Below are 18,942 nucleotides of genomic sequence, written 5' to 3'. Positions count from 1 at the left end.
ATCTTTTATGTAAACTTCAATCATTTATTTTGCATTTTTCATCATTAATTGTATATAGTGAATCGTAGTATTTTAATTTTATTGATGTCATTCTTAATTTTTTTCTTCGCTGTTTACTACGTGTTTAGAATTGAGCAAAAAACATCTCATTAAAACAATAAATCATCTATTTAAACTTCAATCCATTTATTTTGCGTTTTTCATCATTAATTGTATATAGTGAATCGTAGTATTTTAATTTTATTGATGTCATTCTTAATTTTTTTCTTAGCTGTTTACTACGTGTTTAGAATTTAGCAAAACACATCTCATTAAAACAATAAATCATCTATTTAAACTTCAATCCATTTATTTTGCGTTTTTCATCATTAATTATATTTAATGAATCGTAACATTTTAATCGGTTTACTAGGCACATCGTCATAAATAAAAGGGATTGCGGCATTATATTTCAATGAAAACTTTAAATTTCATAAAAATGAAAGGAATATTATTCTTGCTCTTCATATTATGCGTTAAAGAACGGGTGAGTACTTATCAAATAATTTTAACTCTTATAACTACATATTTTGTGCCATTTGAAAATAAATGCTCAGATTTAGAAACGTGTTTTCGAGATGCTGGTTTAACATACGTTGATTGACGAAATGAAAATAAATACATATATGTAGGGACGCATTTATCATCATGCAAAATAGTTTAGATATCGACATATCTAAAAGTAATAAAATTAAAAATAAAAAAATGCCGTTTGCCCTAGGCAACAAAAGTCATGGTAGACATCCATTTTTTAGTAGTGACGAACATCCGTTGTTAGACATTTGTTGTATTTTAAAGAACATTTGTTGTATTTAAAGAACATTTTTTAAATTTTCTGTCTAAACATTTTATTGACCTTCATGTATAATTCCTTTCCCGATATGTAGTCCTTAAAGGATTCGTGTGAATTTTAAATACCGAGATACTTGCTATCAAAACAAAATTGCTTTTGTTTATAATTTATTTTATATAAAATGAAAAGCTTTAAACTCCACACTGCTTCTTTGAGTCTTGATTCATTTCTTGTTTTTCTTTTTCCATAATTTCTACGGTGAGAAATTCTGACAAGATCATAATTATTCCCACATCCCGAAATCCTGAGTATGAGTTTGCTTACGTTGCGGCTTACAAATAGATGGCGCTGATTTCGATTGTGGTCCTCGGACACTTATTGATTTGAAACCCTTGCTATATTAGTACTGAGAATATCGTAAAACTTACCACGAAAGGCTTATCTTACAAAAATTATATTCAAGGATTTTATCGCCGACCGGCCTGTGTAGGGGGCAGGGAACTGTCCTTGCATCAGAAAGGTCCTGGATTCGAATCCCGGGCAAGGCATGGATGTTCCTTTCTCTCGCTGTGTGTTCTATGTCCTTTCTCCTTTTTGTGTTAATGTGATCCGCCCTATAAACGGGTTGTGGTTGTTTGTGAATGGCTTGGCAGAAGTCGAATTCATGGCCATTGATGGCTCCACTGAAAAACAGGAACAATCGCACCCCCACTGCCTAAACAGGCATAAGACAAAAAAAAAGACCAAAAAAAAGGGTTTTATTTCTGAACAAAATAGAGTTTAGCGCTGAAATAAATATCGTCTGAAAAAGTACCGGTGCTTTTTTATCTTAAAATCCATTTTTACCGGAACATGTTACGGAACAAAAGATATGATATACTGTATTTTTTACTGTAATAATTACCGTAAAACTACTGAATCATTGCAATTAAATAAATACAACTGTAAAAATTGCGGTATAAAATTTTACAATAAAAATGGATTTTACGAATGATGCAACTCAAGTATCAATAGTTTGTACCGTAATTTGATCCGGAATTTTTTAGTATTGTATTCTATTTTATACATAATTGTTTTCCTTTTAAATAAAAATAAAAGAATTGTTTAAATCCAATCAATTTCAAAATGGAAAAATGCTAAAAAAACAACTGAAACCAAAATTGTCATAATTGAGCAATATAAATAAAAATGTGAGAATTTAAATACAAGTAAAACGAAATCTTAAGTTTGCATGTTTAGTTCGACAGAAGCCGACCAACAACAAAAAGGATCCATCATGTTGGCGAAGCGTTGCGTCTCCTGATGAAGTGCCATTTTTTGCTAACATGCATATCTTTAGATTTTGTCTTGTTGTATTTAAATTCTCACATTTCTGTTTAGAATTGTTAGAATGTAATATCAATTTTTGCATTTGTTACATGAAATTGATGTTCAAAGGAAAAGTTTTTTGGAAAATATACTGATTTATCTCGATATTCAAGAAATATATTATTTTTAAAAAATATTTTTTAAGTTTGCTGGAGACTAAAACCATATTCTTAACGCTTTGATTACGTTACTATTAGTAACCTCACTAAAAATCATTATAAAGAAGAAAAAAGACTTTTTCTACAAATTTTTATTTATCGACTCAGAGTAAACTTTTTTCAACATCCGAATCCATTTAATTTGTATAAATATGATTTCCGAAATGGTCCACACCTCTCGAAGTCCATTCTTTTTCAATCCTCTATGAGATTTGTCTCACTTTTTATCACACACATACTGTAAAAAAAGGATAGATTAAATGTTATTTCTTAAAAGAAATTAAATATTTTTCGTAACATAAACATAGAGATTTCAAACTAAGAGATTTTAAACATAGAGTTTTCAAACTAATTAAAATCATGAACATCTTAACATTTTAATACAAAGTTTTTCAACATTTTAATTTCAACATTTTAATACAAAGTATGAGGAGCAGACAAAGGAAAACTAAATACCCACCACGAAGTACACTATAAAAGGGTCCGGATAAAATTACGAGAAAAATTATCGGAACTCTGAATGATTGCTTTTTATTGTAAAATCTATTTCTTTTCAAGGAGCAAAAATCTAATATATCGAGTAATTTTAACAGTAATAATAACCGTAAAATCACTGAATCACTCTAATTAAATAAATATTAATGTAAAAATTACGGTATAATACTTCAAGGTAAAAATAAATTTTACGGAAAAAAAAAGAATTTTACGGATGATGCAAAGAGCTGGTACTTTATACCGTAATTTGATTCAGAAATTAAAGTAATTCAGTGAGACAATGTGTGTGACAGTGTGTATTTTTATTCAAATATAATTACCCCAAAGAATAATACATTTATCCCAATGTGTAACGAATATTCCAGAATTATTATTCTAACGGAATGGACGTCTACGAAATCTTTTCACATACACACACACACATCAGGTCACTAAAATATATATGGAGATATATTTTATAACAGTCGTTGAGCAGCCGACCCAATTTTCGGGTTTATGATTACTAAGGTTCAATTTCGTAACCTTGTAATTTTGGACTCAATCCAGAAGACACGGAACAACTGGATCAATTATTGGGAAAATTTTGCCTTCGTGGAGGACTTTTTGATGGAACAAACCCACATTTGCGTTGCATGGAGAGGAAGACCATGAGAACCTCCCATGGTTAGCCTGATGGCAAGGACAGTTTAACCTATGATTCGTCAACCACTGATGGTATCTCACGTCAGCGCTGTGGTCGGTGCAAGTCAGATGCAGAATTCGTATGTGACCAGCCATCGCCGGGATTCGAACCAGATTCACCTCATTTGAAGGCGAACGTTCTGTCTCCTGAGCCATCGTGGCTTCTCACTAAAAATATAGAAGTCATAAAGAAAAATATATGGATTGAAAGAAGCGTATTGAGATATTTCCAACTCAGAACCACATTAGCAATATGAAACCGGGCATTATCGAGCAAAATAATGATTGAGTCCAAAAACAATCCAGAGAATTAATTGACTTGATAGCGCATGGTGCGCATCTTTTGCGAAATATCTCAAATTTTTCTTGCAATCTTTTCTTCAACATGCAATGTCCGCCATATACAACCGACAAGCGATAATGAATTCCGCGTGTTTCAGTACTCGTCGACCCCAAAAAATAAACCACACTTATCTGCCTTTTATTTTCCCCATTTCCAATGCTGTATGAAAACACTTTTACTTATAGTCATTTTCAGAGCCATACAGAAAAAATTGAGTAAACTTGTGTATTTTTACTATCCATTTAGAAAATTCAGTATCGATTTACAAAAAACTGTATCGATACAACTATTGTACAGCCAACTTAGGCCAACAATCTGTTTAAGGGCTGAAATTTTTTCCTCATTTGATTGCCCTTTAAGTTTTTCGATATGTAAATAAAAAGTAATAAGTATTTTAAGAATTAAAATACTTCGATAAACTTATTTGGAATTTGCATACTTGTTTATTTTGTAATTAACATTTGTAAAAAAAAAATTTAAAATTATTTTCGAAATATTTTTTACACGTTAACAAATATTGTTATAATATTAATAATATGCATATGTGGCAGAGTTGGCCAAAAATGTAATCGATTACATTTTTTGATTACATTAATCAATTACTTGTAATCATGATTACAATTTTCAAAAATTTTGATTACAGCTGTAATCATGATTACAATATTGATTACAGTAATCAATTACTTGTAATCGTGATTACAAAGTTTGATTACAGCTGTAATCATGATTACATAGTCGATTACAGTAATCAATTACTTGTAATCATGATTACAACTTTCAAAAAATTTTGATTACAGCTGTAATCATGATTACAATTTTGATTACAGTAATCAATTACTTGTAATCATGATTACAATTTTGATTACAGTAATCAATTACTTGTAATCATGATTCCAAGTAATTGCGATTGCAAGTAATCACAGCAAAAACGATTACGAGTAATTATGATTACAAGTAATCAAAATATATGATTACATGTAATTTGATTACATGTAATCATGATTACATGTAATCTAAATGCACGATTACAAGACTATTGTATTCTTATAAATGATTATATTTTACAGTAGATAGTAGAATGTATTTTATAATGATACATTTTGCACGTATTAACATGTACTGCATTTTGTACGTATTTGTATACGTACAAATGAATGTAACTAAAATGTATGTACATATGATTTTATCTAGTGCATATCTTCAGACATTTTAGTTTTACACACATGTACAGTCCGCAAAAAAAAAAACGAATCACCCTGAATAACTTTCGTTCTAATGATCGGATTTTCACGAACTAAGTGTCAATCTTAATGGTTCTTAGGGGTGACCTCAAATATGCTAATTAATTACTGCTAACTATTAATTAATATACGAAATCAGACCCAAAAACGTACTTTCTCTGAATAAACATATAATTTTTTTTACATATTTGAATTCTAGACACTTGAATTAGGTGGGGTAGACAAAATTTTGAAAAAATTGGGTCGTAAATTGGGTTGCAATAAAGGTTTATATATTTGGCGATAGTCCAGAAAACCGCCAAAAAAAGTCGCCTGCGCAAATGAATATTTTAAGATAACCCATTGACTAATTCAAAAGAGGAAAGCTTAATTTTACTAGGTTGCTAGGCAACCATGCTGTGACAATAAAAAAATTGAAATAATGTTTTGTGATTGCTCAGAGATGTTTAATTCATTGTTAATAGAAAATATCTCGAAGTTTCTAGGCAATCGACAATTTTTAAGCTGATTTCTGTCTAAAAAGCAAAAAAAAATTTATTTTAGTGCCCTTTGAAAGGAAAATTTGAATCGATTTATAAATTATTTATGATTTTCTAAGTTTTTAGAATTTAAATACATGAACTTTTTATCTGATATTGTTTAGATTATGCTGTTTTTGCTAAATTTATTCGAGGATTTCATACTAAAATCAAATTAACATAACTTATTACAGCTATATACAAAAGTTTAGGGATGATCATTTTTACAGCTTTAACCCCTTGGGGACGGGTGATTCATGAAAGCATTCGTACAAAATCAGAATCAGGATGTAAATAAATAAAAAACGGTAGCTTAAATGCAGGCGTTGCTAATTTCTCAGACTTACTTTGCCTTGAATTTAATTATTGTTAGTTTAATCATATATATAATCAATGTTAGTTCAAAGTATAACTATATTTTATTTTTAACTAACTAATGGTGAATTAAATAAATGAAACAATTATAACCCCGTCCACAAATAAACTGCTAAAGAATTACTTTGATTACCAGTTTTATCTTTTTACCCTGGTTGATACTGTTTTATGCTGTCACGTATTTGTGACAGTCGGCGCGAAAGGGTTAATCGAGTCTTCTAGGCAAGAAGTTTGAGGGAAAAAAAGTGCTTGAAAAATAAAATGTAGATTGTATAGTAATTCTAATGCACATTCACAAAGTTTTCTGTAATTTATGATATTTCTTTTTTCTATAACTCAAGGAATTGCTGAATGTTTAGTGGCATTTTAAAGACATTAAAATATGTTATGTTTAAGAATAAGACATTGAAATAATGTGTTGCATATTGCATGATTCGTTGTTTATAAAATCGCTTCATTCTGCTAGATACTTAGGCTACATGGTTTTCTTTGGATAAAGATGATTAGCAAATAGCATCCTCGTGTTTCGATGCATTCTGAAACTTACGTTCGCAAATTCACCATACAATGTCGCACAGCATATTCTTCAATTAAGATAAGCTACATTTACCACCAAATACTGCTACTATGATTATTTATGTTTTCTGTTATATATATCTGATACTCTCCTTTTAAACAGAGCTAGTAAGATCTTTAAGATACTGAAATGGGGCCCAAAAACTTAAAAGATAAAATATTTAATTTCATTAACTCAAAATATCCGGTCTTAAAATTTTAATTTTTAAGTTAAATATAACTTTTACAATATTGATGTTCTTACGTTTTTAAAGACCACATAAATCCTGTTAAAACATTAAAATGCATATGTTTACTTTAACAAGTGTAAAATCTTTATCAAAATAATGATCAAGACTCAAATGTAAAATAGTATATTTGACGATAAAAACTCAACTGGCTTCAAAACATATGAAGAGGGAAGTAAAATTCGACATGCTTCGAGCGTTCTAATATAATCGCCCATTCTCAAGACTTGTCAGGCTTGAATAACTTGTGACTTTCATTATTGGACGCTCAAAACATGTCTACTTTTATAATCATCTATTATTCTTTTAAATAAATGAAATTTTTATATTTTCGATTCAGTTTCTTGGGATTATTCATTTTGTTACACAACATATTAAATTATTTCACTCGACATTAAAATAAGTTTTGAAAAGGTATTTATTATATATCGATGCCAAAGTTTATTCTACATATATTTTAGGGTATACTTTCGGAGTATTTTGATCGAGTTTATTTTTACACCCTTATTTGCTTAAAATAAATTATTCAAGCTACATGATTTAATGCATTTATAGTTTAATAGTAAACGGGGCTTCCATCGCATATTCTTAACCTTAATACCGCTATCATTAAATAAATGGAATAAGCTTAGATAAATAATAAAAGCTAATTTTTTCCTCGTTTTAATTTTCAAGGAATAATATGTTTCGATCAAACAGATTTCATTCTGGAAGTAGCGAAATTAATGAGTGGGTCCCTTGGAGCAATATCATTCTTATCCTCTTTTGACGAAATATAGGAAAAATTAGTTTTCACAGTTTCTGTAAAAAGTATGTCAGCCTTCTTGCCACGTTTTTTTTTTTTTTTTATTAAAATAAGTTCGGAAATTGCGTATTTCTTATAGCATTTTTTTAAAATCAGATGACTATAAAATAGGCACGGCTTCGGAATCTTCTTACAAATTTCAATTTTTAGTATTTCCTGCGTAACAAAATGAGGCATTTTCCTGATAACAAATTATACTACAATATCTTAGCAATAGTGCCAAAGTAAAAAATTAAACAAAATAGTTTTGTATATTATCAGGAAAAAAATCTACTTGGTATCATAAAGAAAGAGTAAAAGATATAATGAAATAATTAGTGAATCACACGTGGTCAGATAATTAAAAATTTAATTTCACAACTAAGATGTTAGGACGACATTTAAGGTACTGAGATATTTTAAGACGCTTAAAAATTTGGCTACGTATTCGACAGCTTTTTATGTTCTGTATCTTTATACTCTTTATAGCAGGGTTTGTTGATTTAAATCACGATTTAAATCATGATTTAAATCAAATGATTTTTTTAAGAAAATCATTGATTTAAATCAACAAATTTCTTTGATATATATTGATTATAAAAGTTAAAAAACAGTGTTTTAAATTATTGATACTTTTATTATTTTCTTTTCTTAGTTTCAAAATTTATTTTAATGAATTGTTGCATTAATTAATTTTAGTTAACGAAATTACTTTCTTTCTTGGTGTGTGTTAAATTGCAACATATTTGAAATTGCATTTTTAAAAATCTTTTGATTCTTGAGATTGAAAGTATAGATTAAAGTAAATTTTTAATGCTGTCTTAATATAGACTTGCATAGCTGTAGAAAGTTATTATTAAACATGAATTTTTTCAAAAAATAATGTAAATATTGTTAATTAAAATTCTACCCTTTGAAAGAAAAAAGCATGGAATTAAAATCTGCATTATATTTTATTGGTGGAAAATGTATATTTCTTAAACTTGAGGTTATATTAAAAAGAAATTGCCCTAACTTGCCAAAAATAGAAAGAAAAAAAAAAGGCCAATTCAGATAATTTTTTCCTGATATGTCCTTCTTCCCTTTCAAACTCTTTCATAGTCTATTTGAAGCAGTAGGGTTATTAACTGGTATTTTTTTCTCATAATATGTTTACAGTATCTTTGACATCTGATTTTCTATATAGAAATTTTGTGGAAAATAATTTCTATGAGTGCATTGATTTAAAAAAAAATTTTTTTTTAGCTTAATTTATCTATTTTGATATAGAATTAAAAATGAATATTTTAATATAAAAATACATAGATTAAATATCTATTTATTTTTTGATGAATGACTATATTTATAACACAATCTATTACATTTATTTTGTCATTTTAAAAATCAAGAGAAAAAAAAAGAAATTTTAAATTAAAATTATGGTTTGTTAATTGAAGCTTTGTTTTAATAGTTAAAGTACAGGGGCCTGTCCAAGTGAAATTTACCACCGTTTACCGATACCTTCACAAATTTAACTTTAGGAAAAACGGTAGAATAACTTCACAAAATACTTTTTTCTTAAAAATTTTTTTTCGTTTCTCGTAAGAAACAATAAATCCAATTTTTTAACGTATTTTTGTTGATTTTTTATTATAATTTTTAATTTTCAGAAATTATGTCTAAATTTTCACAAAATAGTTATCTCTCAGAAAAACCGAGACAGACCCATAAATTATTCCTTAAATTCTCTATTTCAACTAGTCTTAAAATTTCAATCATGCATTTGTTTCAAAATGGTTGCTATGCATTCAAAGCTATGTATTATAATGAACAATTATTTTAGTAAGTTAAAATATTGTTCTAAATATTGTTATAATATAGTTTTAATATTAATTTAATTTTGATTAAGCATTTATAAAGTTTTTTTAAATCATAAATTAAAGTTCTAACAGTGAATTTGAATAAAAAAAAAAATCTGATTTAAATCAAAAAATCCGATTTAAATCAAAAAAGTCACGAACCCTGCTTTGTAGTGACTTATAAAACATAAAATTATTTTAGATAATCTTTGTTGAAGTCACGAGAAAAAAAAAGACAATCAATAATTTATACTCTTGTTTCAAAAAAAAAAATAGTATGCTTATTAAATAATCAGCTGTTTTGCATTAAATTATTTTAAACAGCGGAATGTTTTTAATTTCTTAACAAGGTTTTATTCTTTTTAAGAAAACTTGACTATAATTCAGAAAGGAACTTTACTTTAAAGAAAACCTAAATTAAAGAACTGAAAAAATTGATTAGTATATTAATGAAGAAATAATAAAAGTAAAAGGGTAAAGAATAAGATTCTTAAAAATGTCAAAATTTACTTAAATAATTGGTAAAATAGTTCTACGAAACTCTTGTGAAACACTTCCGGAAATTTCTTTTAAGATTAAGACGATATAGGGTAAACCAACCAGTGATGGAACACACCCCAGTGAAGGAACATTTCATAGATATTTTTTAAAGAAAAGATTTTAAACGTTTTAATTTAGATTGATTGGTAACAGTAGCTTACTACCTAACAATAGGAAGTCATCTAACAATGCATTGAGTTACCTGGTCTTTGAGTCTTCTCTGAAAAAAGTTTTGAATTTGTTAGTATCTGTTCAACGCCTTGTTTCTTTGACACAATTATAAGGTCAGTGGTGGTAGTTATCCGTTTGAAGTACAATTAATTGCATATAATAATGCTTTTTTTCTCATTGTGAAAAAGAGAAATCAAAATATGGTTATTGAAGTAACGTTTTATTTATTTCAAGTATCATAACATAAGCAAGTACTGAGATTAGGGGGTGCTTATTAACTGGATTACCAAACGATGAAAAACCAATGAATAAACAAGTGTTCCTTTATAGGGATTTTTTCAAGTTAATGAAAATAAAAGAAAATTTTTAATTTTCCTGTACTTTTAGTCATATTATACATCAAAATTATGTCAAAAGAACAAAAAACAACTTCTAACCAGTGAAGGAACAGGCAGGTTTCTTCACTGGGAATAGATTTCCCAGTGAATGAACAGTATGTGTGAAATATGATTTTACATGGATAGTTAGTAGTTCTGCGATATAGAGGACACCTGAAATTCAGTTAAATGTTGTATGAATAGTTCCTATAACAATTTCATTTCAAAATGCAAATTTAATTGCTAAATTTATTTAAAGAATTATAATAATAATTTATTATCGTTATAAATGTAGTGATTAGTTATTACGTCATACCTTAGACACCTTAATAAGCTATGTTTATTGACTAAATATAATAATAAAAGCTTCAATAGAAAATTTCTTTGCAGACCTTTGTGCTAATAATTAGCTAAGTTATTGCGGTCTTTAACGTCCAGTCGGGAACTGGTAGGAAAAATCCATTTAAAGACAATCATCCAGGTGAAAAATGGGTGAAGTTTTTTTTAAGGCGACATCCACCGATAACTGCGAAGATAATTTCAAAAGGCAAAACTTCCCTTTGAGAATAATATTAGAAATACTGGTTTCAACAGCTTTAGATGAATCTTTAGGAGGGAAGTAGCCCTGGCATCCTTTTAGAAAGTGATTGCATTTACAATGTGAACGAAACAAGAGTTGAATACTGCCCTTAAACGGGAGAAATCCTTGGCCCTAAAAATTCTAAGGATTTATATTCTTAAATACCTAGGAAAGAAAAAGTACCTCCATTGGTAGTTTTTTCTTACTGAAGAATTCTTTGAGATATTACAGAATCCGTCCCTAGTATATATTTCATTGGAAAAAGCGATTCATGAAATGAAACAATGACCGAAGCAAAATTTTACAAATATATTGCAAATGTTTCTACCCATGGCTGATTAAAAATGCTATCAAATACCCTATTTTGCTTGTTTTGGATAGGTATAAATCTCATATCAATTTGAAACTGAGCAAGTTATGTTCATCAAGACCAATTTTGTGGTTTAGTTTTCTACCTAATTCAGGGAAATCTCCCGTTAGATCTTAAAAGCAAAATCTTAAAGCAATCTCATGCCGCAATAAAGCAATCTCAATCTAAAATCTTATGCCGATCTTAAAGCAATCTGTCGAAAAAACTTTACATCCATTTTTAAATAAGATTTTGAGGCATCAACTGATGAAGTTAAAATGCTTTTATGAAATACGATATTTTTCCATTCGATGTAAAAAAAACGTTGACTTTAACAAATGCATGCAAAACAGACACCAAGAGTTAATGAGCAAGACAACTTATCAACAAAATACATGCTTCGAGAGTAACGATGCACTATTTCTTCAGAAGCTTGAGATGGAAATCTCACAAGTTATGTTGCAAATTTTTAAAGGAACATTGATGACAGAAAAGTTTAATCTCCCAAATATCCAATAGCCTGTGCTTTTCTCAATATTGAAGAATTTATTTCAAAAAGAACATCTGGTTAATCAAATTTTGGCACTGAAGCTGATACAACTAACATTGACAATGAAAGTATCTTGAAAACTGATTTTGATATAAGTCCTCTTGAGGCATTGTTAGTTGCAAAAACAATTGGTTCCATAAGTAAATGGTAAGTACTGCTGAAGGCCCACTAGATATAAGTCAATGAGAGATGGATTTTACTCAAACTTCGAAACTCCTTTTAATCATTTATTATCCAGTGAGGAATTCTAGAAATGGTACTGGAAAATCAAAAGAAATTTCGAAAATACATTTACATTGGCCAAAAATTTGGTAAAAAGAGGAAGGTTAAATCAAAAGAAAAAAATTACTTTTTTGCATTAACTTCAGAAAAAGAACGAAAATTTTAAGAGATTGAATGAGCTGAAAAAAAAGTTAAAGCAGAAAATATGCCGAAGAGAAAATAAAAGCACTTAAAAAGATAACAAAATAGCTTAAAAAATATGGGGAAAAGAGTAAACAAAAAAGTGATCTAATTATAATAATAATAAAAACATCATCGGATTACGCAATGATAAACATTCATAATTTAGAACAGACTATTAAACTGTGAGAAAAAAAAACGAAAAACATTTTTTTTAAAATTATGTATTCAAACATATTTTACTTTCCATTCCATGACTGAAAAAAAAGTAACATTTTTCACGTTAATTGTGGTTATATGTTGTAATTCCAAGAAAAATCTTGTTTTTAGACATTTGTGTGGCCTAAGGATTCCTAACGAGCATCAAACATTCTCTAAATTAAGTGTTCATTCACTGGAAAATTTAGTGTTTATTCACTGGTACGAACTGCTCCTTCACTTGGTTATCTTACTACTTATTATTTAAACCACCAAAAGCTTAAAACAATATTATGTAAGTTATCTAAATATTTTTTACATAATTTGTATTTAATAACAAATGTGTCGACACAATCATTTAGCTAAAATTACAAATTTTTAAATTTTTATGATTTTTTCTTAAAGGCAAGCTAAGCGTAAGTGTTCCTTCATTCGTTAATTTACCCTATAAGATGTTGAGAAATTTGCGATGTTGTGAGAGATGCTTAAAAATGTTGACTACGTATTTTTATTAATATTTATGAAATATATATTCAAGAAACTGATAAACATATTATTCCAAATCTATGCATACGTATGTATATTATTGAAATTGTATCAGTTATTGAAAAACAAAATCAAAAAATTAAAAATAATCACATTAAATAAGCACAATCTGGTGTATAATCATATTCTATCAGAAGATCATATCATATCCACATTTATAAAACTAGGCATTCCTCGAATAAAGTGTTTTTTATTCAAAATGTTTTATTCAAATTTCTTTACTAAATTGCAAATAAATTATTAAGCTACTAAAAAGGAAACATTGTATTTTATAGTTAGAAATAAATAAAAATAAAAAGATTAGCAAACGATTATTGGCGAAAAAAATATGAATGAAATTTTACACTACGCGCGCGAAGTCAAGTTCCTCGCAAGTTTATCACAATTTAATATTAATCGCCCCGTTTAATCATTTCTTTATTGTCGCCAAATTATTTTTTTAAAAATAATTAATTTTAATTTTTCTCAGCTTCTAATAAATAAAAACAGTTTAAACTTTAGATTTTTCAATTGAAAAATATGTAGATTAATATGGCATAAAAAAATTCATACCTTATAATTCAATATTTTTTCATCCTCACTTTAATTAAATAATAAAAAATAATTAATAATTATTAAAAATTATTTTTTTCATGAAATTATCTTTGGGTAAATCAGTTTTATGAGTGGGTGCAATTTTCCTTAAATTGCTTTATTAGTTTTAAAAATATGACTAAAAACGTAAAAAGTGAAATTAACATTAAGGGGTACGAACTTAGGATCGCTCTCCGGACCAAACTATGGGGACCATATTTCCCAGATTGCGGCTACCTCCTATATTTTGAAGGTTAAAAATCCAAATATGTAAAAAAAAATATATGTTTATTCAGAGAAAGTACGTTTTTGTGTCTGATTTCGTAACTTAATTAATAGTTAGCACTAATTAATTAGCATATTTGAGGTCACCCCCAGGAACCATTAAGATTGACACTTAGTTCGTGAAAATGCGATCATTAGAACGAAAGTTATTCAGGGTGATTCGTTTTTTTTTTGCAGACTGTACATGTATACATACATATATTGTACATCCTACAGATATACCTATATTGTACATGCATACATATATTATACTGTTCATAAATAAATTGCACACGCATGCATGGGACATACATTGTACAGAGAATGTATGTATGTTCGTACAAATACAAGTACTTGTATATACATGCGTACATAAACATAGATATACATTTTACGTACACAAATATTTGCATAAAATGCATATATTCATTGTGTATAAATGTACATGTCTACATTGTTTGCACAAACATACGTAATTATTATCTATATACATACGTACATATATTTTATACCTACAATATAAGTGTATGTACAGTCCGCAAAAAAAAAAAACGAATCACCCTGAATAACTTTCGTTCTAATGATCGGATTTTCACGAACTAAGTGTCAATCTTAATGGTTCTTGGGGGTGACCTCAAATATGCTAATTAATTAGTGTTAACTATTAATTAAGTTACGAAATCAGACACAAAAACGTACTTTCTCTGAATAAACATATATTTTTTTTTACATATTTGGATTCCTGACCTTCAAAATATAGGGGGTAGCCGCAATCTGGGAAATATGGTCCCCATAGTTTGGTCAGGAGAGCGATCCAAAGTTCGTACCCCTTAATGTTAATTTCACTTTTTACGTTTTTAGTCATATTTTTAAAACTATTAAAGGAATTCAAAGAAAATTGCACCCACTCATAAAACTCGATTACCCAAAGATAATTTCATGAAAAAAATAATTTTTAATAATTATTAATTATTTTTTATTATTTAATTAAATTGAGGATTAAAAAATTTTGAATTATAAGGTATGAATTTTTTTATGCCATATTAATCTACATATCTTTCAATTGAAAAATCTAAAGTTTCAACTGTTTTTATTTATTAGAAGCTGAGAAAAATTAAAATTAATTATTTTTAAAAAAATAACTTGGCGACAGTAAAGAAATAATTAAATGGGGCGATTAATATTAAAATGTGATAAACTTGCGAGGAACTTGACTTCGCGCATGTAGTGTAAAATTTCATTCATGTTTTTTTCGCTAATAATCGTTTGCTAATCTTTTTATTTTTATTTCTTTCAAACTATAAAATAGGATATTTCTTTTTTAGTCATTTAATATTTTATTTTTCTATTTAGTTAAGAAATTTGAATAAAAAACACTTTATTAAACGAATGTCTAGTTTTATAAAAGCGTGCTTCTGATAGAATACACCAGATTGTGCTTATTTAATGTGATTATTTTTTTTTTTTCAATAACTGATACAATATCAATAATATACATACGTATGTATAGATTTGGAATAATATATTTATCAATTTCTTGAATATATATTTTATAAATATTAATAAGAATACGTAGTCAACATTTTTCAGCATCTCTCACAACATCACAAATTTCTCAACATCTTATAGGGTAAACTAACCAATGAAGGAACACTTAAGCTTAGCTTGCCCTTAAAAAAAATCATAAAAATTTCTAAATTTGTTATTAAATGCAAATTATGAAAAAAAAATTAGATAACTTACATAATATTGTTTTAAGCTTTTGGTGGTTTAAATAATAAGTAGTAAGATAACCAAGTGAAGGAACAGTTCTTACCAGTGAATAAACACTAAATTTTCAAGTGAATGAACACTTAATTTTGAGAATGTTTGATGCTCGTTAAGAATCCATAGGCCACACAAATGTCTAAAAACAAGATTTTTCTTGGTATTGCAACATATAACCACAGTTAACGTGGAAAATGTTACTTTTCTTCAGTCATGGAATGGAAAGTAAAATATGTTTGTATACATAATTTAAAAAAAAATAATAATTTTTTTCCGCACAGTCTAATAGTCAATTCTAAATTATGAATGTTTATTATTGTGTAATCCGATGATGCTTTTACTATTATTATTATAATTAGAACACTTTTTTGTTTACTCTTTTCCCCATATTTTTTGAACTTCTTTTTCATCTTAAGTATTTTTTTTCTCTTCGTCATACTTTCTGCTTTAACTTTTTTTCAGCTCATTCAATCTCTTTAAATTTTCGTTCCTTTTCTGAAATTAATGCAAAAAAGTAATTTATTTCTTTTGATTTAACCTTCCTCTTTTTTCAAAATTTTTGGCCAATGCAAATGTATCTTCGAAATTTCTTTTGATTTTCCAGTACATTTCTAGAATTCCTCACTGGATAATAAATGAGAAAAAGCAGTTTCGAAGTTTGAGTAAAATCCATCTCTCATTGACTTATATCTAGTGAGTCATCAGCAGTACTTACCATTTACTTATGGAACCGATTGTTTTTGCAACTAACAATGCCTCAAGAGGACTTATCTCAAAATTAGTTTTCAAGATACTTTCATTATCAATGTTAGTTGTATCAGATTCAGTGCCAAAATTTGATTAACCAAATGTTCTTTTTGAAATAAATTCTTCAATATTGAGAAAAGCACAGGCTATTGGATATTTGGGAGATTAAACTTTTCTGTCAGTGTTCCTTTAAAAACTTGCAACATAACTTCTGAGATTTCCATCTCAAGCTTCTGAAGAAATAGTGCATCGTTACTCTCAAAGCATGTGTTTTGTTGATAAGCTGTCTTGCTCATTAACTCTTGGTGTCTGTTTTGCATGCATTTGTTCAACGTTTTCTACATCGAATGGAATAATATCATATTTCATAAAAGCATTTTAACTTCATCAGTAGATGCCTCAAAATTTTATTTAAAAATGGATGTAAAATTTTCTCGACATATTGTTTTACGATTCTTTTGTTTTCAAGATCTAACGGGAGATTTCAATAAATTAGGTAGAAAAGTAAACCAGAAAATTTGTTTTGAAGAACAAAACTAGCTCAGTTTCAAATTGATATGAGATTTATACCTATCCAGAACAAGCAAAATAGGGAATTTGATAGCATTTTTAATTAGTCATGGGTAGAAACATTTGCAATATATTTGTAAAATGTTGCTGCGGTCATCGTTTCATTTCATGAATAGCTTTTTCCAATGAAGTATGTAGCAGGGACTGATTCTGTAATATCTCTACGAATTCTTCTGTAAGGAAAAACTACCAATGGAGGTACTTTTTCTTTCCTAGGTACTTTAGAATATAAATCCTTATAATTTTTAAGGCCGCAGATTTTTCCCGTTTAAGGGCAGTATTCAACTCTTGCTTCATTCGCATTGTAAATGCAATCACTTTCTAAAAGGATGCCAGGGCTATTTCCCTCTTAAAGATTCTTCTAAAGTTCTTAAAATCAGTATTTCGAATATTATTCTCTAAGGGAAGTTTTGCTTTTTGAAATTATCTTCGCATTGCCCTGAGTTATCGTTGGATGTCACCTTAAAAGAAACTTCACCCATTTTTTACCTGGATGATTGTCTTTAAATGGATTTTTCCTACCAGTTCCCGTCAGGACATTAAAGACCGCAATAAGATAAAAATTTAGCTAATTATTGGCACAAAAGCCTGCAAAGAAATTTTCCATTCAAGCTCTTATTATTATATTTAGTCAGTAAACACAGTTTATTAAGGTGTCTAAGGTATGATGTAATAACTAATCACTATATTTATAAAGATAATAAATAATATAAATTTCAATTGTAAACGAAATTTTTTGATGTCCTTAAATTAAAATGTTAAGGCTTGTAGCAAAAAAAAAAAAAGTTACTGTATTGATTTTTTTTACAAAGTAGTGAATTATTACTTTTTCAATCTAAGAACCTGTTCCTATAACTTATGTAAAACTTCTTTTAATATAGAGTGAAATAATTTAATATGTTGTGTAACTAAATGGATAATCCCAAGAAACTGAATCGAAAATATAATAACGTCAATGATTTAAAAAAATAATGGATGATAATAAAAATAGACATGTTTTGAGCGTCCAATAATAAAAGTCACAAGTTATTCAAGCCTGACAAGTCTTGAGAATGGGCGATTATATTTGAACGCTCGAAACATGTTGACTTTTGTTTCCCTCTTCATATGTTTTGAATCCAGTTGAGTTTTTATCGTCAATTATACTGTTTTACATTTGGGTCTTGATCATTATTTTGATAAGGATTTTACACTCGTTAAAGTAAACATATGCATTTTAATATTTTAACAGGATTTATGTGGTCTTTAAAAACGTAAGAGAATCCATATTGTAAAAGTTATATTTAACTTAAAAGTTAAAATTTTGAGACCAGATATTTTGAGTTAATGAAATTAAATACTTTATCTTTTAAGTTTTTGTGTCCCCATTTCAGTATCTTAAAGATCTTACGAGCTCTGTTTAAAAAGAAAGTATCAGATATATATAAGAAAACAAATTAATCATAGTAGCAGTATTTGGTGGTAAATGTAGCGTATCTTATTTGAAGAATATGCTGCGTTACATTTTATGGTCAATTTGCGAACGTAAGTTTCACAATGTAACGAAACATGAGGATGCTATTTTTATCCAAAGAAAACCATGTAACCTAAATATCTAGCAGAATGAAGCGATTTTTTAAACAATGAATCATACAATGTGCAACATATTATTTCAATATCTTATTCTTAAACATAACATATTTCAATGTTTTTAAAATGGCACTAAACATTCAGCAATTCCTTGAGTTATAGAAAAAAGAAATCTCGTAAATTATATAAAACCTTGTGAATTTGCATTAGAATTACTAAACAATTTTTTTTCTTTTTTTAAAACTTTCTTGCCTATAAGACTCGATTAAAGATGTAAAAATGATTATCCCTAAAATTTTGAAA

The 18,942-nt window shown here is 27.9% G+C and overlaps 2 protein-coding genes across 3 annotated transcripts in view; one reads left to right on the top strand and one right to left on the bottom strand.

Annotated features, from left to right (window-relative positions):
- The first annotated feature begins 410 nt into the window (after positions 1 to 410).
- LOC110282813 (uncharacterized) overlaps positions 411 to 18,942 on the top strand; it is a 60,701-nt gene continuing 42,169 nt past the window's right edge. The window contains exon 1 of one of the 2 annotated variants that reach the window (XM_021146905.4): positions 411 to 526. In XM_021146905.4, coding sequence (XP_021002564.3) covers positions 455 to 526 — 72 coding nt within the window. In that variant the 5' untranslated portion in view covers positions 411 to 454. The remainder of the gene's footprint in view (positions 527 to 18,942) is intronic. The other variant, XM_087159286.1, reaches the window with a different exon arrangement.
- The window catches only part of LOC107436140 (uncharacterized), a 43,206-nt gene continuing 26,696 nt past the window's right edge, over positions 2,433 to 18,942 (bottom strand). Inside the window, exon 4 of the mRNA XM_016047723.5 lies at positions 2,433 to 2,596. Coding sequence (XP_015903209.2) covers positions 2,576 to 2,596 — 21 coding nt within the window. The 3' untranslated portion in view covers positions 2,433 to 2,575. The remainder of the gene's footprint in view (positions 2,597 to 18,942) is intronic.

Source organism: Parasteatoda tepidariorum, chromosome 3, assembly GCF_982258835.1.
Source record: "Parasteatoda tepidariorum strain Cologne lab strain chromosome 3, Ptep-v5.0, whole genome shotgun sequence".
Lineage (NCBI taxonomy): Eukaryota > Metazoa > Arthropoda > Arachnida > Araneae > Theridiidae > Parasteatoda > Parasteatoda tepidariorum.
The sequence above is the reverse complement of the archived record's forward strand: the minus strand, read 5'-3'. Positions and strand labels throughout refer to the sequence as shown.